At 52.7% G+C, this 17,116-nt stretch overlaps 5 protein-coding genes across 5 annotated transcripts; 3 read left to right on the top strand and 2 right to left on the bottom strand.

The window, feature by feature from the left end:
• Positions 1 to 307: 307 nt before the first annotated feature.
• Positions 308 to 592, top strand: COL26b_009570 (uncharacterized protein; the record flags this gene model as incomplete). The annotated part of the gene is made up of 2 exons (XM_053182295.1): positions 308 to 480; positions 574 to 592. 2 exons carry the CDS (start codon positions 308 to 310, stop codon positions 590 to 592), a joined length of 192 nt encoding a protein of 63 aa, XP_053033778.1.
• Positions 593 to 5,610: 5,018 nt separating this feature from the next.
• COL26b_009569 (uncharacterized protein) lies at positions 5,611 to 5,847 on the bottom strand (the record flags this gene model as incomplete). Its single annotated transcript, XM_053182294.1, has 1 exon — positions 5,611 to 5,847. The coding sequence occupies one exon, from the start codon at positions 5,845 to 5,847 to the stop codon at positions 5,611 to 5,613; it is 237 nt and encodes a 78-aa protein (XP_053033777.1).
• Positions 5,848 to 6,522: 675 nt separating this feature from the next.
• COL26b_009568 (uncharacterized protein) lies at positions 6,523 to 7,826 on the bottom strand (the record flags this gene model as incomplete). The annotated part of the gene is made up of 4 exons (XM_053182293.1): positions 6,523 to 6,842; positions 6,904 to 7,052; positions 7,115 to 7,592; positions 7,661 to 7,826. The coding sequence occupies 4 exons, from the start codon at positions 7,824 to 7,826 to the stop codon at positions 6,523 to 6,525; spliced, it is 1,113 nt and encodes a 370-aa protein (XP_053033776.1).
• A 1,009-nt stretch (positions 7,827 to 8,835) lies between these two features.
• COL26b_009567 (uncharacterized protein) lies at positions 8,836 to 10,295 on the top strand (the record flags this gene model as incomplete). Its single annotated transcript, XM_053182292.1, has 4 exons — positions 8,836 to 9,091; positions 9,146 to 9,560; positions 9,614 to 10,081; positions 10,136 to 10,295. 4 exons carry the CDS (start codon positions 8,836 to 8,838, stop codon positions 10,293 to 10,295), a joined length of 1,299 nt encoding a protein of 432 aa, XP_053033775.1.
• A 531-nt stretch (positions 10,296 to 10,826) lies between these two features.
• Positions 10,827 to 12,438, top strand: COL26b_009566 (uncharacterized protein; the record flags this gene model as incomplete). Its single annotated transcript, XM_053182291.1, has 3 exons — positions 10,827 to 10,963; positions 11,023 to 11,617; positions 12,073 to 12,438. The coding sequence occupies 3 exons, from the start codon at positions 10,827 to 10,829 to the stop codon at positions 12,436 to 12,438; spliced, it is 1,098 nt and encodes a 365-aa protein (XP_053033774.1).
• Between the last annotated feature and the right edge of the window lie 4,678 nt (positions 12,439 to 17,116).

Genomic DNA, 17,116 nt, shown 5'->3' with positions numbered 1-17,116 from the left:
CTTGAAAGAGCACTTGTCAAGTTCATCCGACGAACCAAGCTCTCCAGCGAAAGATATACCTGGCATGGACCACTCTGAAGCAGTGATCCTCGCTCAATCAGTGGTTTCGGAGGGAAAATCTGCCAATGCACTCTTCCTCCGCGCTTCTCTTACCCCTGGGATCTTGTCAAATCTGAGTGACACCTCCCGCCAGCTATATGAGCAATATCTTTCCAACACGGCGGATATCTTAGCGCGAGGCCCAAGTGCCGATGGAAACCCTTTCATCAACTATGTACTCCCCTTGGCACTGTCGGACGGGCTCATTATGGACTGCATCCTGGGCATCGGCGGGGCCCACATGGTTGCCCTCGATCCCGGTGCTCGACATGTGGAGGTAGCCACCCGCGGTCACTATGCACGTGTCTTGTCCGGGCTGCAGAAAGTTCTTGCCGGTGAAGTGACGCCTTATTTTGGGAGTGGCAAGGAGGAGAAGGCCCAGTACGTATTACTGATACTTCTTCTGCTGTGTGTCTACGAGGTAAGCAATGCTCCCGAGATCTTTATCGAGGCATGTTTGCTAACTTGTGCTAGCATACACAAGGAGATGTAAACGGCTCAGTGTTCCATCACATCAAAGCCAGCCGCCATTACGTTCTCAGCCTCACAAAAACAGCGCGGAATCCAAGCACCGACCGGCTGGGCCATATCAGAGGCTTCTTGCTGGAGATCTACTCTTTCATGGCCTTGAAATTGGCAATCACGCCACGAGGCGCAATGGAGAATCACCCGATTATGCTGGACCCATTCCTAGAATCTTTGAGCTTTCTCGGCGAGTACAAGTCCTGTGGTTTCATGCTCGGCTTCGGACACGGGCTGTTCGAGATGATACCCAAGATAGCCAGTCTGGTCGAGAAAAGGCGTTTGGAGGAGCTCAACAATGCCAAAACTGAAGCCTCAAACGATGCCTATCAGGACCTCGTGGAACGCTTAGAAAGCTGGGATGCATTCTCTGACGTTCTCACCGGCGAGGGATCAAGTCCGCGATACCAACAGGGCCCAGCAGTCGCCATCTATCGGACCGCCCTGATCGTATATCTTCACTCTGCGTTTCATGAAAACTTGCATGAGCGCGAGGACCTCTGCGTCGAAATCGATTTGCACATAGACAAGGTTTTGCCACTGATGTGGGCAGTGTACTCAAGCGCCGCGCCTTTTCGCAGGATGATGCTATGGCCGGCGTGTATTCTGGCTTCGTTTTGCAGGCGACCGCAGCTTGCCGATGGTTTTAGGATGGGACTGAACTGTAACACACGGGCGCCGGGCGGAGTGAAGGTGGCGGCGAAGGCGATGGAGATGCTGTGGGCGGATCCGGATCCTCGTGCGTATGGGCCGCGTGGGCTGAGTATGGTGATGAAGAAACATGGACTCAGCTTTAGTATGGGCTGAGTTAGTCCAGGTGATGGTATATTTTGTACTCTACTTGGGATGAGGGCGTGGACACGGAGCATACCAAAGCCTACTTTGACGGCACTGCGACAAATATATTTATGGCCCATGGGGCGCTGTTTATGTAACATTATGAAGGTGATCTCTTGCTGAAGAAGAATGTAGCAACCGTATCTAATCGATATTGTTATGTTAATCTAGCCGCTCTTGTAGCTCGCACAGCGTACCCATGCAGGATATGCAGCACAGAGATAGGATTATACTCAGCCTAATACTGGTTGTCCGGTTCATGTGCCACGAAGAGCTACAACGGCAGCGGGGCTTAGGTGTACCCTGTATTCAAATGATCTTTATCCGTTCCATGGGTACATCATCGAACCACATTTTGTTGTGGACGTATTCGGTAAAGCAACGGCCAAGGCGTCTGAACTCCTTCTCTCTCCCGGTAGACTCCAAGATGAGCCCATGCCAGCTAGTGTGATTCTCCTTCCGACGCACCACCTGCAAGCAGTACAAAGACTGATCGTTGGCCTTGAAAGGCTCGTCGAAGATTATTTGACCAGCAACTTCACCTCTGTCCAGCAGGTAATCGGACACCGCGCCTTCTGCGCGAGAATTCACCTCTACAACGTGGAAATATCCCGGGTCCTGAGGGTTTTGCCGTTTGTCAAAAGCCCTGACTCTTCCAGATAGCATAAGATGGCCGGACCTTACCATCCCCCTCGGATCAAGACCAGTTGGCTCAATTCTCGGTTCCAAATTCTCCACCATAGGCTCAAAAATATCCAATCCATGTGCGTTTCCAATCGTCATGGAGATTCCTCCCTCCAGGGCTGCCCACGACCAGCTCGGAGCGCGATATCCATCTGCTGGCGTCCTAAGCCAAGGCCCCACCCGGCCCCAGAGCAGGCTGTGGGCGAGGTTGGCTTTCCAGAGCCCCGCGGCGTACCCAATCCCCGTACGATCTTCCATAGCCTTGGCTAGACCCGAGAGGGCTGGGAGTTTGTCGAAAGACTTGGTGATACCTCGACTGGCGTAGTGTGCCACCATGCCATTCCAGTCCGCTTCAAAGCTGGAACCCTCGCTCGAGTCCGTGGTATACGGAAAGGACAAGTTAAGATCATTCGGCTCCTCGTAGAAAGTCCCTTCAGAGAACTCCCACCCGGGGGGTATCCCATCTTCCGTGACACGGCGTTCCTGACAATGCCAAAGTAGCTGATCGGCGTCGAAGTTGATCATTCGGGACGAAAGTATCTTTTCCTGGAGGACCCAGGCCCGGGTATGCAAAGTTCTTTTGGAGAGATGTACAAAGTCTCCAGGTTGAGGCCGGACCATAACTCGGATCGAGTCATTCCCGTCTGGCTGCGAGCACCTGAGCTCTACATGGCTGGATGTGTCCCGATGAATAAAGCAACCCCCTCTTGAGTCTGTTGATCCCGATGCCGCGATCGTGAGGTAAGATGAAAAGTAAATTGAACCCATGCTGGCGCTTTCCCGTTCCCAATCCGCTTTAGAGTCTTGGATAATGCACAAGGAGTCGATCCACAAGTACTGGATGCCCATAGCCCTGGTCACGACGACCGCGTCCCTGAAGGTGTTGGGAAGCTTCGACAGTGGCAGTTCTTTGAGGTGGTCGCCAATTGTCAGGCTCGTTGTCTGGATGACGGGATGAAGGCCCCAGCAGTGGCTCAGCGTCATGTACCGGCCTATTTCCCCATCCGTCTCCACCAGTCGAGGCTCTTGTTTTCCGTCCAACCCGACATCGATCACCCGTGTTGGCAACTTGCTAATATCCCGATGACAGCCTGAGTGGTTCTGATCGCAGTCATCAACCCATTCTCGCAGCCAGCAAGTCAAATTGTTGCCCAGCTGGCTTGATTCTCCGGCCGAAGATGATGTTGTCTAGATGCGTTATACGACTCCCGTCCCCTTCTGTCGAGTAGAAGCTCAAATATCCTGCGAGTCGAAAGCGGTCGCATGGGACCTTGCAGCGAAAAACCCCGCCTGGTTCGTAGTCATCATTGACGTACTGGATACCGCGAAGGACGACCGGGGACTGGTCGTCATCATCTCCCTCGAGTGTGCACAAAAACTCGCCGTCTTCGGCTTGGTCTTTTGTCAGGGTCGTCCAGAGCAGTCGACAGAAATCGCATATAGATGCACTGGTCCTGAGCTTTGAGAAAGACCTGTGGAAGACGAGGTCATGAACTTCGCGGTCCTGGTCGAGTAAACTGGCTAGGTCAAAGGCCTTACATGTTTTGCAGAGTGGCATCGTGGGCGTCTTGTGTAGGTCGAGATTCGAGTGCGCAGCCACACGGTCCTTAGAACATAGAAATGAGGGGCTGCAAATCAGGCAGAGGTGAGATTGAAGTGGCCTATCGCAACAAAATCACGCTTGTGTACGCCAAATCGTGTGATTGGCCAGTCGGAGGGCGCGGAGTATCATCAAAGTCTATTGCCAATTTTCTGGCTCAGGTATCATGGGTCATAAAACAGGTATCAATGCAGCTTCCCCGAAAACTCCATCAGTCATTTCGCGTAGGTCTTGAGTTGGGCCCCTTAGCAGCCACCACCACCGCCGCCGCCACCGCCTCCATCACCACCACCACCACCTCCGCATCCTCCACCTCCGCCATCACCGCCGCCGAAGCCATGATGTCCTCCGCCGCCGCCGTCACCTCCCGTCGCACCGACATATGCGAAGCCAGGACTGGTGTAGTGGTGTCTGTGGCCGCCATTGCGATGAAGGGTGTTTCGGCCTGTGGTGCCGTAGTTGCTGCTCCATGCCGGTGCTGGCCTGGGGGCGTACTCGGACTTTTCGTAGGTGTGCTTCTTTGAGGAAAATGGGAGACACATTTTCAGAGTTGTCTGTCTTGGAAGTGGATGTGTCGTCGTGTTCAGGTTTTTAATTGAGGATTGTTTGTGTGTGGGAGTAGTATTGAGATGTTCGTGAGATGGTTTGAAGTTGTGATCATGAAGTTGCTTTGTGCTTTGAGATAGCAAGAAGTAATGACAAGTCGTCAAGCGCAACTGCTTCGATTAAATACAAAAATTCTTAAATATGCTACGCAGTCGTAGCTCTGACGTGACTGCCTTACCGGCTAGAGACAAGCTTCACCAAGACGCAGGATCGCCCGGGCAATTCTGACTTCTAGAAGCCTTCTAGCGCGAGGAAGGATCATGGAAGACGTAGCATGATGGCACAAATTGGCCTATCGACCAATTACCCAACGGATAACGCTTCAGCCTGCATTCGAAAATTCGGCCTTGCACCACTGCCACCCGTATTCTGTTTGACATTAACTCAAAACGGGGGAGCTGAAGGTGCAGCTGACGGGAGGGTGGATCCCGGGGGGCGGTTCCGTGCTTGTGGGTCCCGCGAATCTCAGTGGCCTCTGACAGGTGCGGGCGGCCCAGCCGGGGCTGGGGGCCCCCGATCGCCGGTCGGGATCGGCCAATGACGTAGGGCCGGCTAGGTCCGCTGCCATACACGTTGGGCGCAGCTGGGCACAGCCTGCCCAAGTGAGCCCACCCGCCCGGTACGTGCGTCACTCAGGGTCCTCCCTTGAATTCGACGAGAAGACACAAGAATGCCCAGCCCTTCCTCCTGTGCTTCTTTTCGCTGAGCTGGCGCTTCGATGGTCGGCATGGCGTAGGCTTACTGATCAGCGGCCAACAGGGTCACGTCTGTGGCTCATGCACAGCGAAATGTTAGGGAGCGATTCGTGTGATGCGTCAGAAGGATTCCAGGACGTGGCTTCGTGAGTCTACAAGAGACTTTGTTTCTCCCCTTCGGTGAAGAGAGCGCTGACGCTGGATTAAGGGATGGCTTGAGTGACGTAGGCAGACACAAGGCCGCATGACTAGTGCCACGGCCAACTGTCAGTCACAGTGGAAGAGAGCTTGATTGAAAGGGTATCATTTTATTCCCATCGTGCGAATAATCGTCAAACGTAGATAGAGTCGAGAGAGCGCCATCCGTAATCATGAGCCGTCGCCGGCAACAGCCATCCCATCTCATCGTGTCCCAAAAATATTACAAGGTGAACGCCAAGCGGCAGATAAACTTCCCGAACCCCCGCACCACGGCCCCATCCGCCGGATCCCCAGTGCCTTAATCCCCGAGCTGTCAAAAAATTGCAGACGGCCAGAGAAACATCCTCATTCTGCCCCTAGCATCCCTTATTTCCTCGGCTTAAGCGGGTCTGATGTGAAGAACCAGTCCAGGAAGCTGGACTTGAACGAGCTTGGTGGAGATGATGGCGTCTGGGCCGCCTCGTCGCAGCGTTCTGAGGACTCCGCTCCGTGGATGTCTGCTCGGAGAGCGTCCTTGAAGTCCGAGCTGAACTCAATGATCGAGCGGCGGTGCGGCCAGCCACCGTACGCTTCGCTACCGGCGGTAAACGGCATTCCGGACATGATTGTGGCTGGTGTGGGGCTGAGTTTTGGAGGTTGGAGATGAACGGTTGAGGCAGTCTCGATGGGCAGGACTTTTCTTGGGGTATTGATTCGACGGATGCAGTGTGTTCTTGGGAGTGTCTTCGTTCAGTTGTCAAGTGGTATGTCTGTCAACCTCCTTGATTCTCGACGAAAACGGACTCGGGGGCCTTCGTCTTTATACCCCAACATTCATGCCGTTGGACACGTCGTAAACAGGCCACGACCAGCTGACCCTCAAACGCGTGGCTGAGATCAAAGGTCTCGCTTCCTTGGGATTTCAGGGAGGATCTACGCTACACACCAGTTCCAGCCCGCCAAGATCATCAGGAACGCGGCACTCAATTGGCCCGTCGCCTCGAGCGGGTCGTAATCAAGAATAAGGAGCCCGGGATTGGTCACATTCCCCCAAGGGAGGGCGTCCCCAAAGGCCGGAACCGTCCAAAGATATTTCCCTCTCAACAGAGCGCGTCGGACCATTCGGCGGTTTGCGATTACCATTCCTTTCAACTGCCACTGGTACATGCAGGTTAAGGCAGCGTAGCTCCCGCCCTGTGGCCCAACAGCCCCGTCCACGTGTCCCTGCTAGCGTCATCCTCTTTGAGCATACGCCAGCCCCCGCGACGCCTCGGCAGCCAGACCAGAAACCTTTGACGTTCAGTCAAAGTACCTCATCTTGACGCCCTTGATGACCTCGAGGTCGTTGACCGCGTTGTCGCCGGCCGCCGAGCTCGTGCTGCCCAGGTTCTTGATGATGCGCTCCCGGACCCATTCCCCGGCCGTGACAGGCTTCCCGTCGGCGCCCAGCACGGCCCCGTCCGCGAGGCCGCGCCGCTGCAGGACAGGGGACTCCCTGATCGGGACGAGCTCCGTGTCGTCCTCGATGCGCACCATGTAGATCACGCCCAGGCGGTTGATGTGTGCTTGGTCCCGCGGCGGGGCGACGACGCGGTGGATGCTGGATTTGAGGTAGCCGTCTGGGGGAGGGGTCAGTAAGCGACGGCTTGCGTGTGTGTGTGAGGCGCGGGGGATGGGTACTTGTGAGGAATTGCAGTGCGTCGGCGATGTTGACTGTCAAGGCGTCGGTCTGGGGCCGCACCCATTTCCAGGTGCCCTCGTTTGTGAGGACTTGGAGGGCGGCGACTGGTTGGCGGAAGAGGAGGGTCAAGCTGCCCATGTCGGAGTGTCTGATACCGCAAACGTTGTCAGCTTCGGGAGTGCATCTTGGACGGAGGACCATAAGCCATACCCTTTCAGCCATACCCGGTCAAGCTTCTCATTCTCCTCTTCGCTCCTCGCATAATACTTCATGTACCTGAGATGGTCCCCGCTGCTCTTCTCATACCGATGCTTCTTCACGAACCACTCCTCGTCTTCCAGTCCTAGCGCCAGGGCAAAGATGACCAACAGCTTCTTGACAATATGGTCATGCACATGCCTCGAAAACCTCTCGATGGTCGCCCAGTGTTCCTTCACAACTTCAGGGTGCGGTCGATCGGCGTGTTCCGGGATGAACTTGGGAATATTGTAAATCTCAAAATTGTCGCGCACCCCCGGGATCAGCTCCCGCGTACCGGCGGGCTTCCAGCCGTTGTAGTCGCCGGCTTCGAGTGCCGCTCGATAGGGTGTCTTTTCCACATCTGAGAGCCCGAGGACGGATGACGCGAGGGCGAACTGTGTATCGATGTCTTCTCTGCTCAGGCCGTGGTTTATGACATAGAAGAAGCCTGGAACCGCAGGTTTTGTCAGTCAACCCCTCCATGAAAGGCTGTTGGGTATCCGGGGCTAGGCTTACCAATCTTCTCAATAGCAGTCGATAGCTCGGCTGCCAGCTCATGCTTACCCGCCGGCTGGTCGAATTTAGAAAGGTCGAGGGCGACTAGATCGGCCCAGTCCAAGGACGCTGACGTCTCCGGCGCTTGGATGTATGAAAGAGTGACAGTCTCAGTTGTGGTAGCCATTTTGATCGTTTATTGTCGATTGAGGGTTCAGAAATCGAAGACGTAGAAGTCGACTCTAACTGCGAAGCAGCCTGGTTTAGTGACATCCACGGCTGTGATATACTTGGGCTGTCCTCGCGAGCAATCAATAACTTCCCCGCATCCCCTTCCCACACTCCTGACACCGATCCCAGGAGTCAAGAATACCGACAATGAGCCGAGAATTTACTGTCAACCTAGGCATTATTAATCCTCTGCCATCCTGGTCAAGTTGCAGGATCGCATGCCACCGGGCGGGTGTTTCTACCGGAGGGCTGGAACCACTGGGACCGACATCGGGAATTATCTTATCTTCAAGACGGCAAAATTCCATTGGGCGAGGACGAGACTTCTTTACGTTGTACCGACATGCTCCTTGATGTTGCGCAGGAAAGGAATCACGGTGTGGGGCCGAAGCTGTCATCAAGATGGAGACGGATGAGGCAATCCGGCCTTGCCCCGAAAGGTGGTGATGGGTAGCATCAGACTTTGCCCAGATTCTGGGCCTGGCAGGGATCGTTTTCCATAGGCATATTCCCGAGATCATATAACTAAAGTGAAGTATCACATGCGTGATACAGTCGTTTTGGATGCGAGATATCAACCTCGTTTGATATCATTTCGGCGGTGTAAAGCTCGATGGCGTCACTGACAGATGTTCAAGATGAACACGAGAGTCATTCAAGACAGGCAGAGTCGGAGAAACATGATCGTTATCAATCCTCAGTCCTGGAAGCGGTCGGAGATCACGCTCGAGTGGTTGATCCTGAGATCGAGGCCCGCGTCGTGAGGAAGATTGATCTCTTCCTGATGCCAGCGATGGTCATTGGTAAGAGCGTAGCACATAAGCTCATCAACAAGAAATATACTGACACTCTCATTCAGGCTATGGACTGGTATACTATGACAAGGTGAGAAAATCTTCCCCCGGTCGCTAGCAGCGTCTAACGCATGGAAAAAGGGGATTCTCGGGAGTGCAGCACTATTCGGCATGACCGGAGACCTGCAACTATCAGTCGTCGACAGTTCAGTGACACCACCAAAGACGGACACAACACGTCTGAGCTGGGCGACATCCATCTTCTACTTTGGCCAGCTCATCGGATCATACCCGATGACATACCTCCTGCAAAGATTCAATACCAGATGGACACTTGGCCCAGTAGTCATGATCTGGGCAATCATCTGTGCTGCAACTGCCGGTGTTACCTCGTGGCAAGGCCTGCTTGTTCAACGCTTTTTCTTAGGTGAGTCACCATGACCACACGAGACACAAAAAGCATACTTAGTCTCTGTGACAGGCTTCACGGAGTCAATCATCCCAACGGCCTTCATGATAACCGTCAGCGGCTACTACACACAAAAGGAACAAGCACTCCGACAGAGTTGGTGGTTTTCGGGCACTGGATGGTTCACAATAATAGGGAGCGCCCTGAACTACGGCTTTGCGCAGATCAAGGGCGGCGCGTTAGCGCCGTGGCAGTACATCTACGTGCTTGCTGGCGGGCTGACCTTTCTGTTTGGCATTTGGTGCTTCTTCTTGCCAAACTCGCCGCTGACGGCTTGGTTTCTGAAGCCCGAGGAACGGACGGTTGCTGTGGAGCGTTTGCGGCGGGGGCAAACTGGTGTGAAGAATCAGATTATCAAGGGGAGCCAGATCAAGGAGGCAGTGCTGGATCCGAAGGTTTGGCTTGTGGCTTTGACTATGGCATCTGGGTGAGAGGTTTCATATGATAAGATGTTGAAACTGAAGCTAATTTTGGGAATAGATACACTGTCAACGGCGCTGTCTCTGGGTTTGGTCCCCTTATTGTATCGACATTCGGATACTCCGCCTTGGACAGCATCCTCTTTCAGTTCCCGCTTGGTGCTATTTGCGCTGTAGGCATTCCGCTTACTGGCTGGCTTTGCTCTAAATACCGCAACATCCGAATCATAACGCTCATCATATGCACTCTTCCCGTTATTGCGGGGTTTGTCACAATCTGGAAGTCAGATTGGGGCGTGCGGCCGGTCGCACCGGTCGTTGGCTACTCACTGATCGGGTTCTTCGGGCCTGTCGTCAGTTTGACGGTCACTCTAGGCGCAGGTAACGTTGCGGGCGAGACGAAGAAAAGCTTCATGGCTTCTGCCGTGTTTGTTGCCTATTGCGTGGGAAACGTCGTCGGCCCGCAGCTTGTCAGGAGCGAGACGAAAGCGCAGCATTATCCGGAGCTGTGGACTGGTTTGATTATTTGGTATGCTGTTTTCAAGGCCCCTCCGATGGATAAATGGCTAACCAACAATTGCAGCTACTGCATCACCATCGTCTCAGCGTCCGTGCTGTACGTACTGCTGTGGAAGGAGAACAAAAGGCGGGACAGTCTCGACCTAGATGAGAGTGAACAGGACAGACTTGCATTCAAAGACCTCACAGACAAGGAGAACCTTCACTTCAGATACGTCCTATAGCTTATTATTTCAGTCATCATGACAGCTACAGCAGTATTCGGCCAATAAGATGGTGATTCTAGTACTTGAACATTTGAAGCACACCTCAAAAACACAACTGCATCGTCATGTAATCTTCGCCTGCTATCAAACATTATCTTTCTCACTCTTCTTATTCCCGGAGGTTATCTGAAATGTGTCTGTAATCACACACTTGGGTGGCATGGAAGGATGCTGTCCCACTTGCGTCTTTCTCAGGGGTCGTGATGCAATCGTCGATGAGCTCCACCATGGGACAGCGCCCGTTCGGACAACCAACAATCAGCACATTTTCGGATCACAACATGTCGGACAGTCCCCGACGCGTTCGTCTATGGCTCCGATATCGTCTCAATGCCCTGTCCACGCGGACGCCTCCGAAAAGGCACTCATCAGCATCGGATGTCACCAATTCGGTGGAGTGTTCATGAATTGCGATGCGCGCCTGGAAATCCATCTCAAAACATCTGGGTTCGTCTTCGTAACCTCTTCAACAAATTTTAGAACATCAAGATGGCCAAGAAAATACGCAGAGTGGCTGTTATCGGCGCCGGTCCGGCGGGCGCGATTGCTACGGATGCCCTGGTGAAGGAGCAGGCCTTCGATGTTGTCCGCGTTTTTGAGCGACGTGATCTCGCTGGAGGAACTTGGTAAGTCCAACTAATGATTACAGTGATCTAAGATATTCAGTCGCTGACGCCCATCTTAGGGTTTACACCCCTGAGCTTCCGCCCCGAATCCCTTCCCTTCGCGATCTCGTCGAGCAACGCGCCAATCCCCCTGTCGACCTCCCCAAGACCTTTCCCACATGGACTCCGAAGACCGAGAAGATCAACTCGCACCAGCTGCGTTATGCGGATAGCGGCGTACACGAAGCCCTCCACAGCAATATTACGCCCGAGATCATGGCCTTCACGCAAGAGCCCATCCCCAAGATACTCTCGGAGCGCACGATTGCCCAGTATGGGCCCGGCGCGCCTTTCAGACACCGAGAGCTCATTCGAGAATGGGTTGAGGCAATCTTCACCCGTGGCGGCCATGATAAGCTGGTCGAGTTCAGCACCACGGTCGAGCTGGCGGAGAAGAAAGGCGACGAGTGGGTCTTGACGCTCAGGAAAGTAGTCCCAGGCAAGTCAAAAGACTACTGGTGGCAAGAAACTTTCGGTGCGATAGTTGTCGGGTCTGGTCATTTCTACCTGCCTTACATCCCTGACATCTCAGGCCTCATCAAGTACGATGAGAAGTTCCCAGGGCGCGTAAAACACAGCAAACACTTTCGAAGTCCCGAGGAGTTCAGGGGCAAGGTTAGTAATCTGCGGGGAGGCTTTTGCATCGGTTAACGCGTGCATCAGAAAGTCGTAGTCGTCGGTGGTTCCGTCTCGGCATTTGACGCACTACACGACATCCGCCTGGTATCACAAACTCCCGTGATAGCGTCTCTTCGTGAACCACTACCCGCATTCGGATGGGCCCCCTTCACCCATCCCGACATCACGGTCAAGCCGCAAATCACGCATTTCTGCCACAAGACCGGCCGCATTACATTTAGCGACAAGTCAACTGTGGACGACGTGGATATCGTATTGTTCGCTACAGGCTATGACTTCAGCTTCCCCTTCTTGCCAAAATTGAAGGTTGAAAATCGGCGTATCCCGAGACTTTACCAACACGTTTTCCACACCGATGACCCGTCTTTGGTATTTGTAGGCATGGTAAGCTTCCTTCGCTTCAAGCATCAAATCTGAGCTAACCGACCTAGGTGACTGGTGGCTTCACCTTCCGTGTATTTGAGTGGCAAGCAGTAGCGGCTGCTCGCGTATTTGCGGGACGCGGGCAACTTCTGTCAACAACGGAGATGGAAAGGTGGGAACAGAATCGTCTGGCCAAGCGAGGAGACGGCGTGCCCTTCTTTACCCTTTCTCCAGACTTTGAGGAGTACTTTGAGACGTTGCGCGCCATTGCCGGTGAGCCTGCGCCTGGCTCAACGGGACGAATACTGCCCAAGTTTGACTCGAAATGGCTGGAGGCATTCGCCGACGTCATCAATGCCCGAGTAGACTGGTGGAAGAAGGAGACGGAAAAGGCAGAGAAACAGCAGAAGGCGCTGTACAAATCTAAGCTATAAAATGTTACCAAGTTTATCTTTACGGCGATCCATTACCTTTTACCAGCTACTGCCTACTCATTATCCTTACAAATTAACATCTCACTAAATACACCTCGGGCCCCATAAATTCTCCAGAGCGCCATATGCCTATGATCGAGAAATTGAAACGGTGAAGAGAGCCATCTTAGTGTATCACTTACGTATCCCGAGGACTGGAACATTTCTCGAAGTACGTCTTTATTCGATAAGACCTACTTTAATCGGGAATGATTTTACTAGCACTGTCATACAAGCATACCAAAGCTGGCATCGGGATTCGGGATAGGTCTCGACTGGCTGTCGGAAAACGAGAGCTTTTGAAGGTTCCACCTTCCCCAGTCGTCCCTTGAGGCGACGAATCAAGCCCTTTCCTATGGCGTAAGAGCAACCAGGCTGCAGACCTTACTACCAAGGGTCTCGCTTCGGCGGAACATGATTCAGGCGCGGGAATGTCACTTGACCCGAGCCAACATAAAGATGGGTACCTCAACTACTTACTAGCTCGGAGCTTGGTGCAGGCATGCTCTGCAACTCTTCTCGGAAGCATCCGGGAAGGGTAGTTGAGATCGTCGCCAAGGTCCTGTTATTACATCGGCGAAACGCACCATGCAACTTGTAGCTAAATACGTGTTGTTTAATATGCTCATCTCACGCAGACCTGGGAGAAGAGGCCAACAATTGTCTGGCTGCTTGTGGTTCTCACTTTGGACATCACGTTAGTAGATGCCCATAGAGCGAACACAGTTATTCTTAAAGTTGATGACAGCGACGGCCGGTTTCGCCAGGCTGTCCATCGTGAGGAGGGGTACGATAGTGTCATTACGGATCAGGCCGAGGGCACAATTGGCCTACATGTGTCGGATACCTTGACCGCGAAGCTGTTCAAAAAGAGCTGATCTGCACAGGGCTTCTCATTTTCTAGTTACTATGCTGTACCTAAGAAGTTATCAGGCGTTCCACCCTGGTAACATGCCATTAGGACTAAAGCTAGACCCATAAACCGATGGTAGTATCGTTCAGCTGGGCCTTTCAGGTAAATTTCCGGTTGGATAGTTGCGACTTCTCGCCGCGGTAAGCGATGGTCTGGCAGCAGACAACGGTTCACAGGTTAGTCGCAATTAGCACGTACGCGGCTGCCTCGAGACTGGCTCCGTGTGCTTTCCACCAAGATGCCGTCGCCGCCGTTCTACAATCTATGCCTCCATTCTCGTCTCGTAACCTATGTGGAGGACCGTTTCTGAGTTTTTTGGCTGTTATGACACTTTTCAACCAGCGCTACCCTATGGCCTCCAGGATGAATGACGAGGACGGTATACATTGTGCGTCCAAGGTCGAGTGCATTCAAGCTAAAGCGCGTTTACCACTTCCACTCACAACTCCCCCGGACCCAGCTTACTTCTACCTGCACCATCCATTATGTGCCACAACCGGTGGTCGCGAAAAGATCCAGGAAACATCAGTGGCGTCGTGGCCTTCAGAGACTGCTCATACCAGGGACTGACGGTTCGCATGGTACTGCACTGCTTTCCTACCCTCCTACCAGTAGGAAGCATTCCCGATGTTACCATCTGGGGCTTTTACGATCACCAAGTCCCAAAAGTACTTATGTTACCCGTCGTGGGTTAAGATGGACATAGACCGTTTTCCAAGAATGAGGGTCAATGATGAGTATTACTACCAAGATGACGAGGTCTCCGATGAAGCGTAGCGGTTATCGATGCTCTTGATATCGTCATATTACTTGGATTACCTAACTTGAAGACTGGAGACGCCCTATGTCAGGGCACTCCGAATCATTAGTAAAAGCAACTACTCCACTTAATCCTACACTAGAGCATCACACAACACGCAAGAAAAATGCCACGTAAAGATGTGCTTGATCAACTCGTCTTTAAGTATCATTTAGACTTGAATCAACATAGCTCGACGCTCCCGAGAGCTTTCCGAACATGGAATTCTCGACGGCTTCCAGGACTGTCCAGTATGAATCCTCAGACCAAGTCCGCAATTGACCCAAAATCATTACCTTGAAAGCCAAGGCTCTCAAAAGAACATCTGGATGATTTACGCTGTGTGGCTATACCCTCGGCCGTCCATGTTGTTTGGAAATCCCCTTACTCCAGCACCTCATGCCTGCCGTTGGCACAGGATAGTCCTCTCCCAATGGAGATATTCACATCAGCTGAAACCACCAAGGATGAATGGCAACGAAGGCCACGCAGTTGACCGGAAGGAAACCTCTATCCCACTGCCTTTCCAAGATATCTCATCTTTCTTTAAGAGTCCCCGGGCCCTCAATATTCTCTATATGAGGACCAGGGCGCGCGTTCTCAGAAGGAGGCAAGTATGTCTTCGGGGTCTGACACGTCATAGAAGTGGCGCATCAACGAGGATATCTATCAAAAGATCATCTGACACTTTACTAATATTCAAGATTAGACGACCGTGCTCTGTCAAACAACGATAGGCGGGAGGCTACGATGGGTCCGAAAGTATGGGTACTGAGATGACTATTGAAGCCTAATACTTGGCGCTCATTCGCGGCTTTCTCGGTCTCCTGGAATGTTCGATCTAGGATGAAACGGAAAAGCCTGAACCTGGCTGTGTGAAAGCATGGCAGCCGGTCAGACTTCCTCATTTCCTCGCCACCGCTCCCAGAGGTGGACCATCTCTCCGCAAGGAGGGTGGCTTTTAAAGATTTGCAAGTTTCTACCTGGTAAAGCCAACCTCGTACACCTTCCTTATACCTCCAGATTGAGTATAGTAATTGACCCTTCCCATTCCCTAGCTCTGAAGGCGGAGGCGTAGTCTCCAGAGCCGCGTTCGAGGGTAATCTGGACAAGCGGGCAGGCGATACGAGAGCTTACTCACATAGCGTCTGTATCCAAGATCGAGGCCCAACCTGACATCCTCCCCGGACTCGATTTAGCTTGCCAGTAGCACTCAAGGAGCCCGGGCCTTGCGCTTTCTGCGCGTATAATAATACTACGGTCTACCGTATACGGATGAGCGAGGCAACGGTTGTTCGTTCATAGTTTCCTACGCTGTGGAAGCTGGCCAACCTTCGTTCTGGTTGCGGCTATTCACTAGTTCACGGCCATTTCAACTGCTAAATATTCAGTGTGCCATATCGTGAATTACTATGGTACATCAGGTTTCATTGAAATTGATGCCCATAAGATTACGGCTCAGATCAGCCGCAGCCTGATATTTGCTAGGCCGCATAGCCAAGGAGGGCTGGCTGTGTGCCAAAAGACTGAACCAAGTCCGCAACGAAACTATTCGAACTCCCCAATAGATGAAACCGCAACATATTCATGAACCACCCTCAATCTGGTTCCCGGTCATGGGATGCAAGGTTGCGTTGCATATTATTACCCATTACCAATTTCCATCGTATTGCAGCTTGCACGGAAATACTAGCAGCTTATTTCAACCATTTACGCCATCGACCCCTGCGGTCGCGAAAAGAGGCCCTTGAAATAAGGGAAGTGAATGTTTCTCAACTCAGGCTCGCTGCGGGCCTCATGTGGATACGAGAACTACACCGGTGTGGGATGGAAAGGTCCCAGAGAACACGTGACGAAGGGTGGTACCACACCGTCAATCAACCTCGAATATTGAAAGCTCCGATAGGAGAGCATTTGAACAGTTGACATTCTTCCTGGGCATTACAGAAAGTCTGAGTTTTCTAGAGGGCTCTGCTCACAAGAGCAGTGAAGGATCATCTAGGGTGATGAATGCGCTACCTGCTTGTCGGGCTTGTACAAATGGACATCGTGCATGTTCAAAGACGAGCTGGAGGAGATCTTAGAGCAATCAGAGGACGACTCGATCGCAGGGGACGTCTCGATCGCACAAGATGAATCGATTACACAGGACGGCTCAATGGCCGAGGATACCTCCAACAATGCCAGCACAAAGACCGTCAGAGCAGTCACCAAGCCCACCCAGCCTCAAAAGCCACCTACAATGAATGAGCATGCTCGCCGGACGCCGGTGAATGATGCGCATGCAATTAAACTTCCAGCACCTCGGGCCTAAGTCGGAGGCATGGGCAAAGGACGTTGTAGAACTTTACAACGAAGGACGGGGCTCCCTTTCAACTGATGAAGGAGCTAGCCTTAGTCTGCCATCCAATTCAAGGCCAGGCCTCAATGCAACATGATGCAGCCCCTATTAACACAGCAGCAGATTCAGTTGGAAGCATTGATGCAGATCAGCATGCTGCCCGCTGCTCAATAAAAATGTGGCTGACGGCACCCACCCAAACGACTTAAAACGGGCATCATCAAGCCGCGGGTGACATATGTTCGCGGAATAGTCTGTCTCTCGAAGGGGTATGGCTGAGTAGACAGTAATGCCTGTCAACCTGAGCCATAATCGAGATGCTCTGACGCAGTGTATGCCCGCCTTCTCGCTCTTTGTCTAATGGAAGGTCTTACCGCAAGGTACGCCAGCAGTACAACCGCAAAAGGCCAAACACAAAGCCTGCCAGGAAGGTCGATTCTTACCGATGAGGGATTCGAGTTTGCGATGGAAGCGCGAGTCTGCTCCGACAAAACATGACGTTATTTACCGGGCCCAAAAGAGAGCATCAAAAGCTAGGGGTTGCGCCATGAGGCACGCTTAGACCGTACCAAGCTGGCTCTGGGCT

This window comes from Colletotrichum chrysophilum (assembly GCF_026319265.1).
Source record: "Colletotrichum chrysophilum strain AFK26 chromosome Unknown scaffold_93, whole genome shotgun sequence".
Classification (NCBI taxonomy): Eukaryota; Fungi; Ascomycota; class Sordariomycetes; order Glomerellales; family Glomerellaceae; genus Colletotrichum; species Colletotrichum chrysophilum.
The sequence above is the reverse complement of the archived record's forward strand: the minus strand, read 5'-3'. Positions and strand labels throughout refer to the sequence as shown.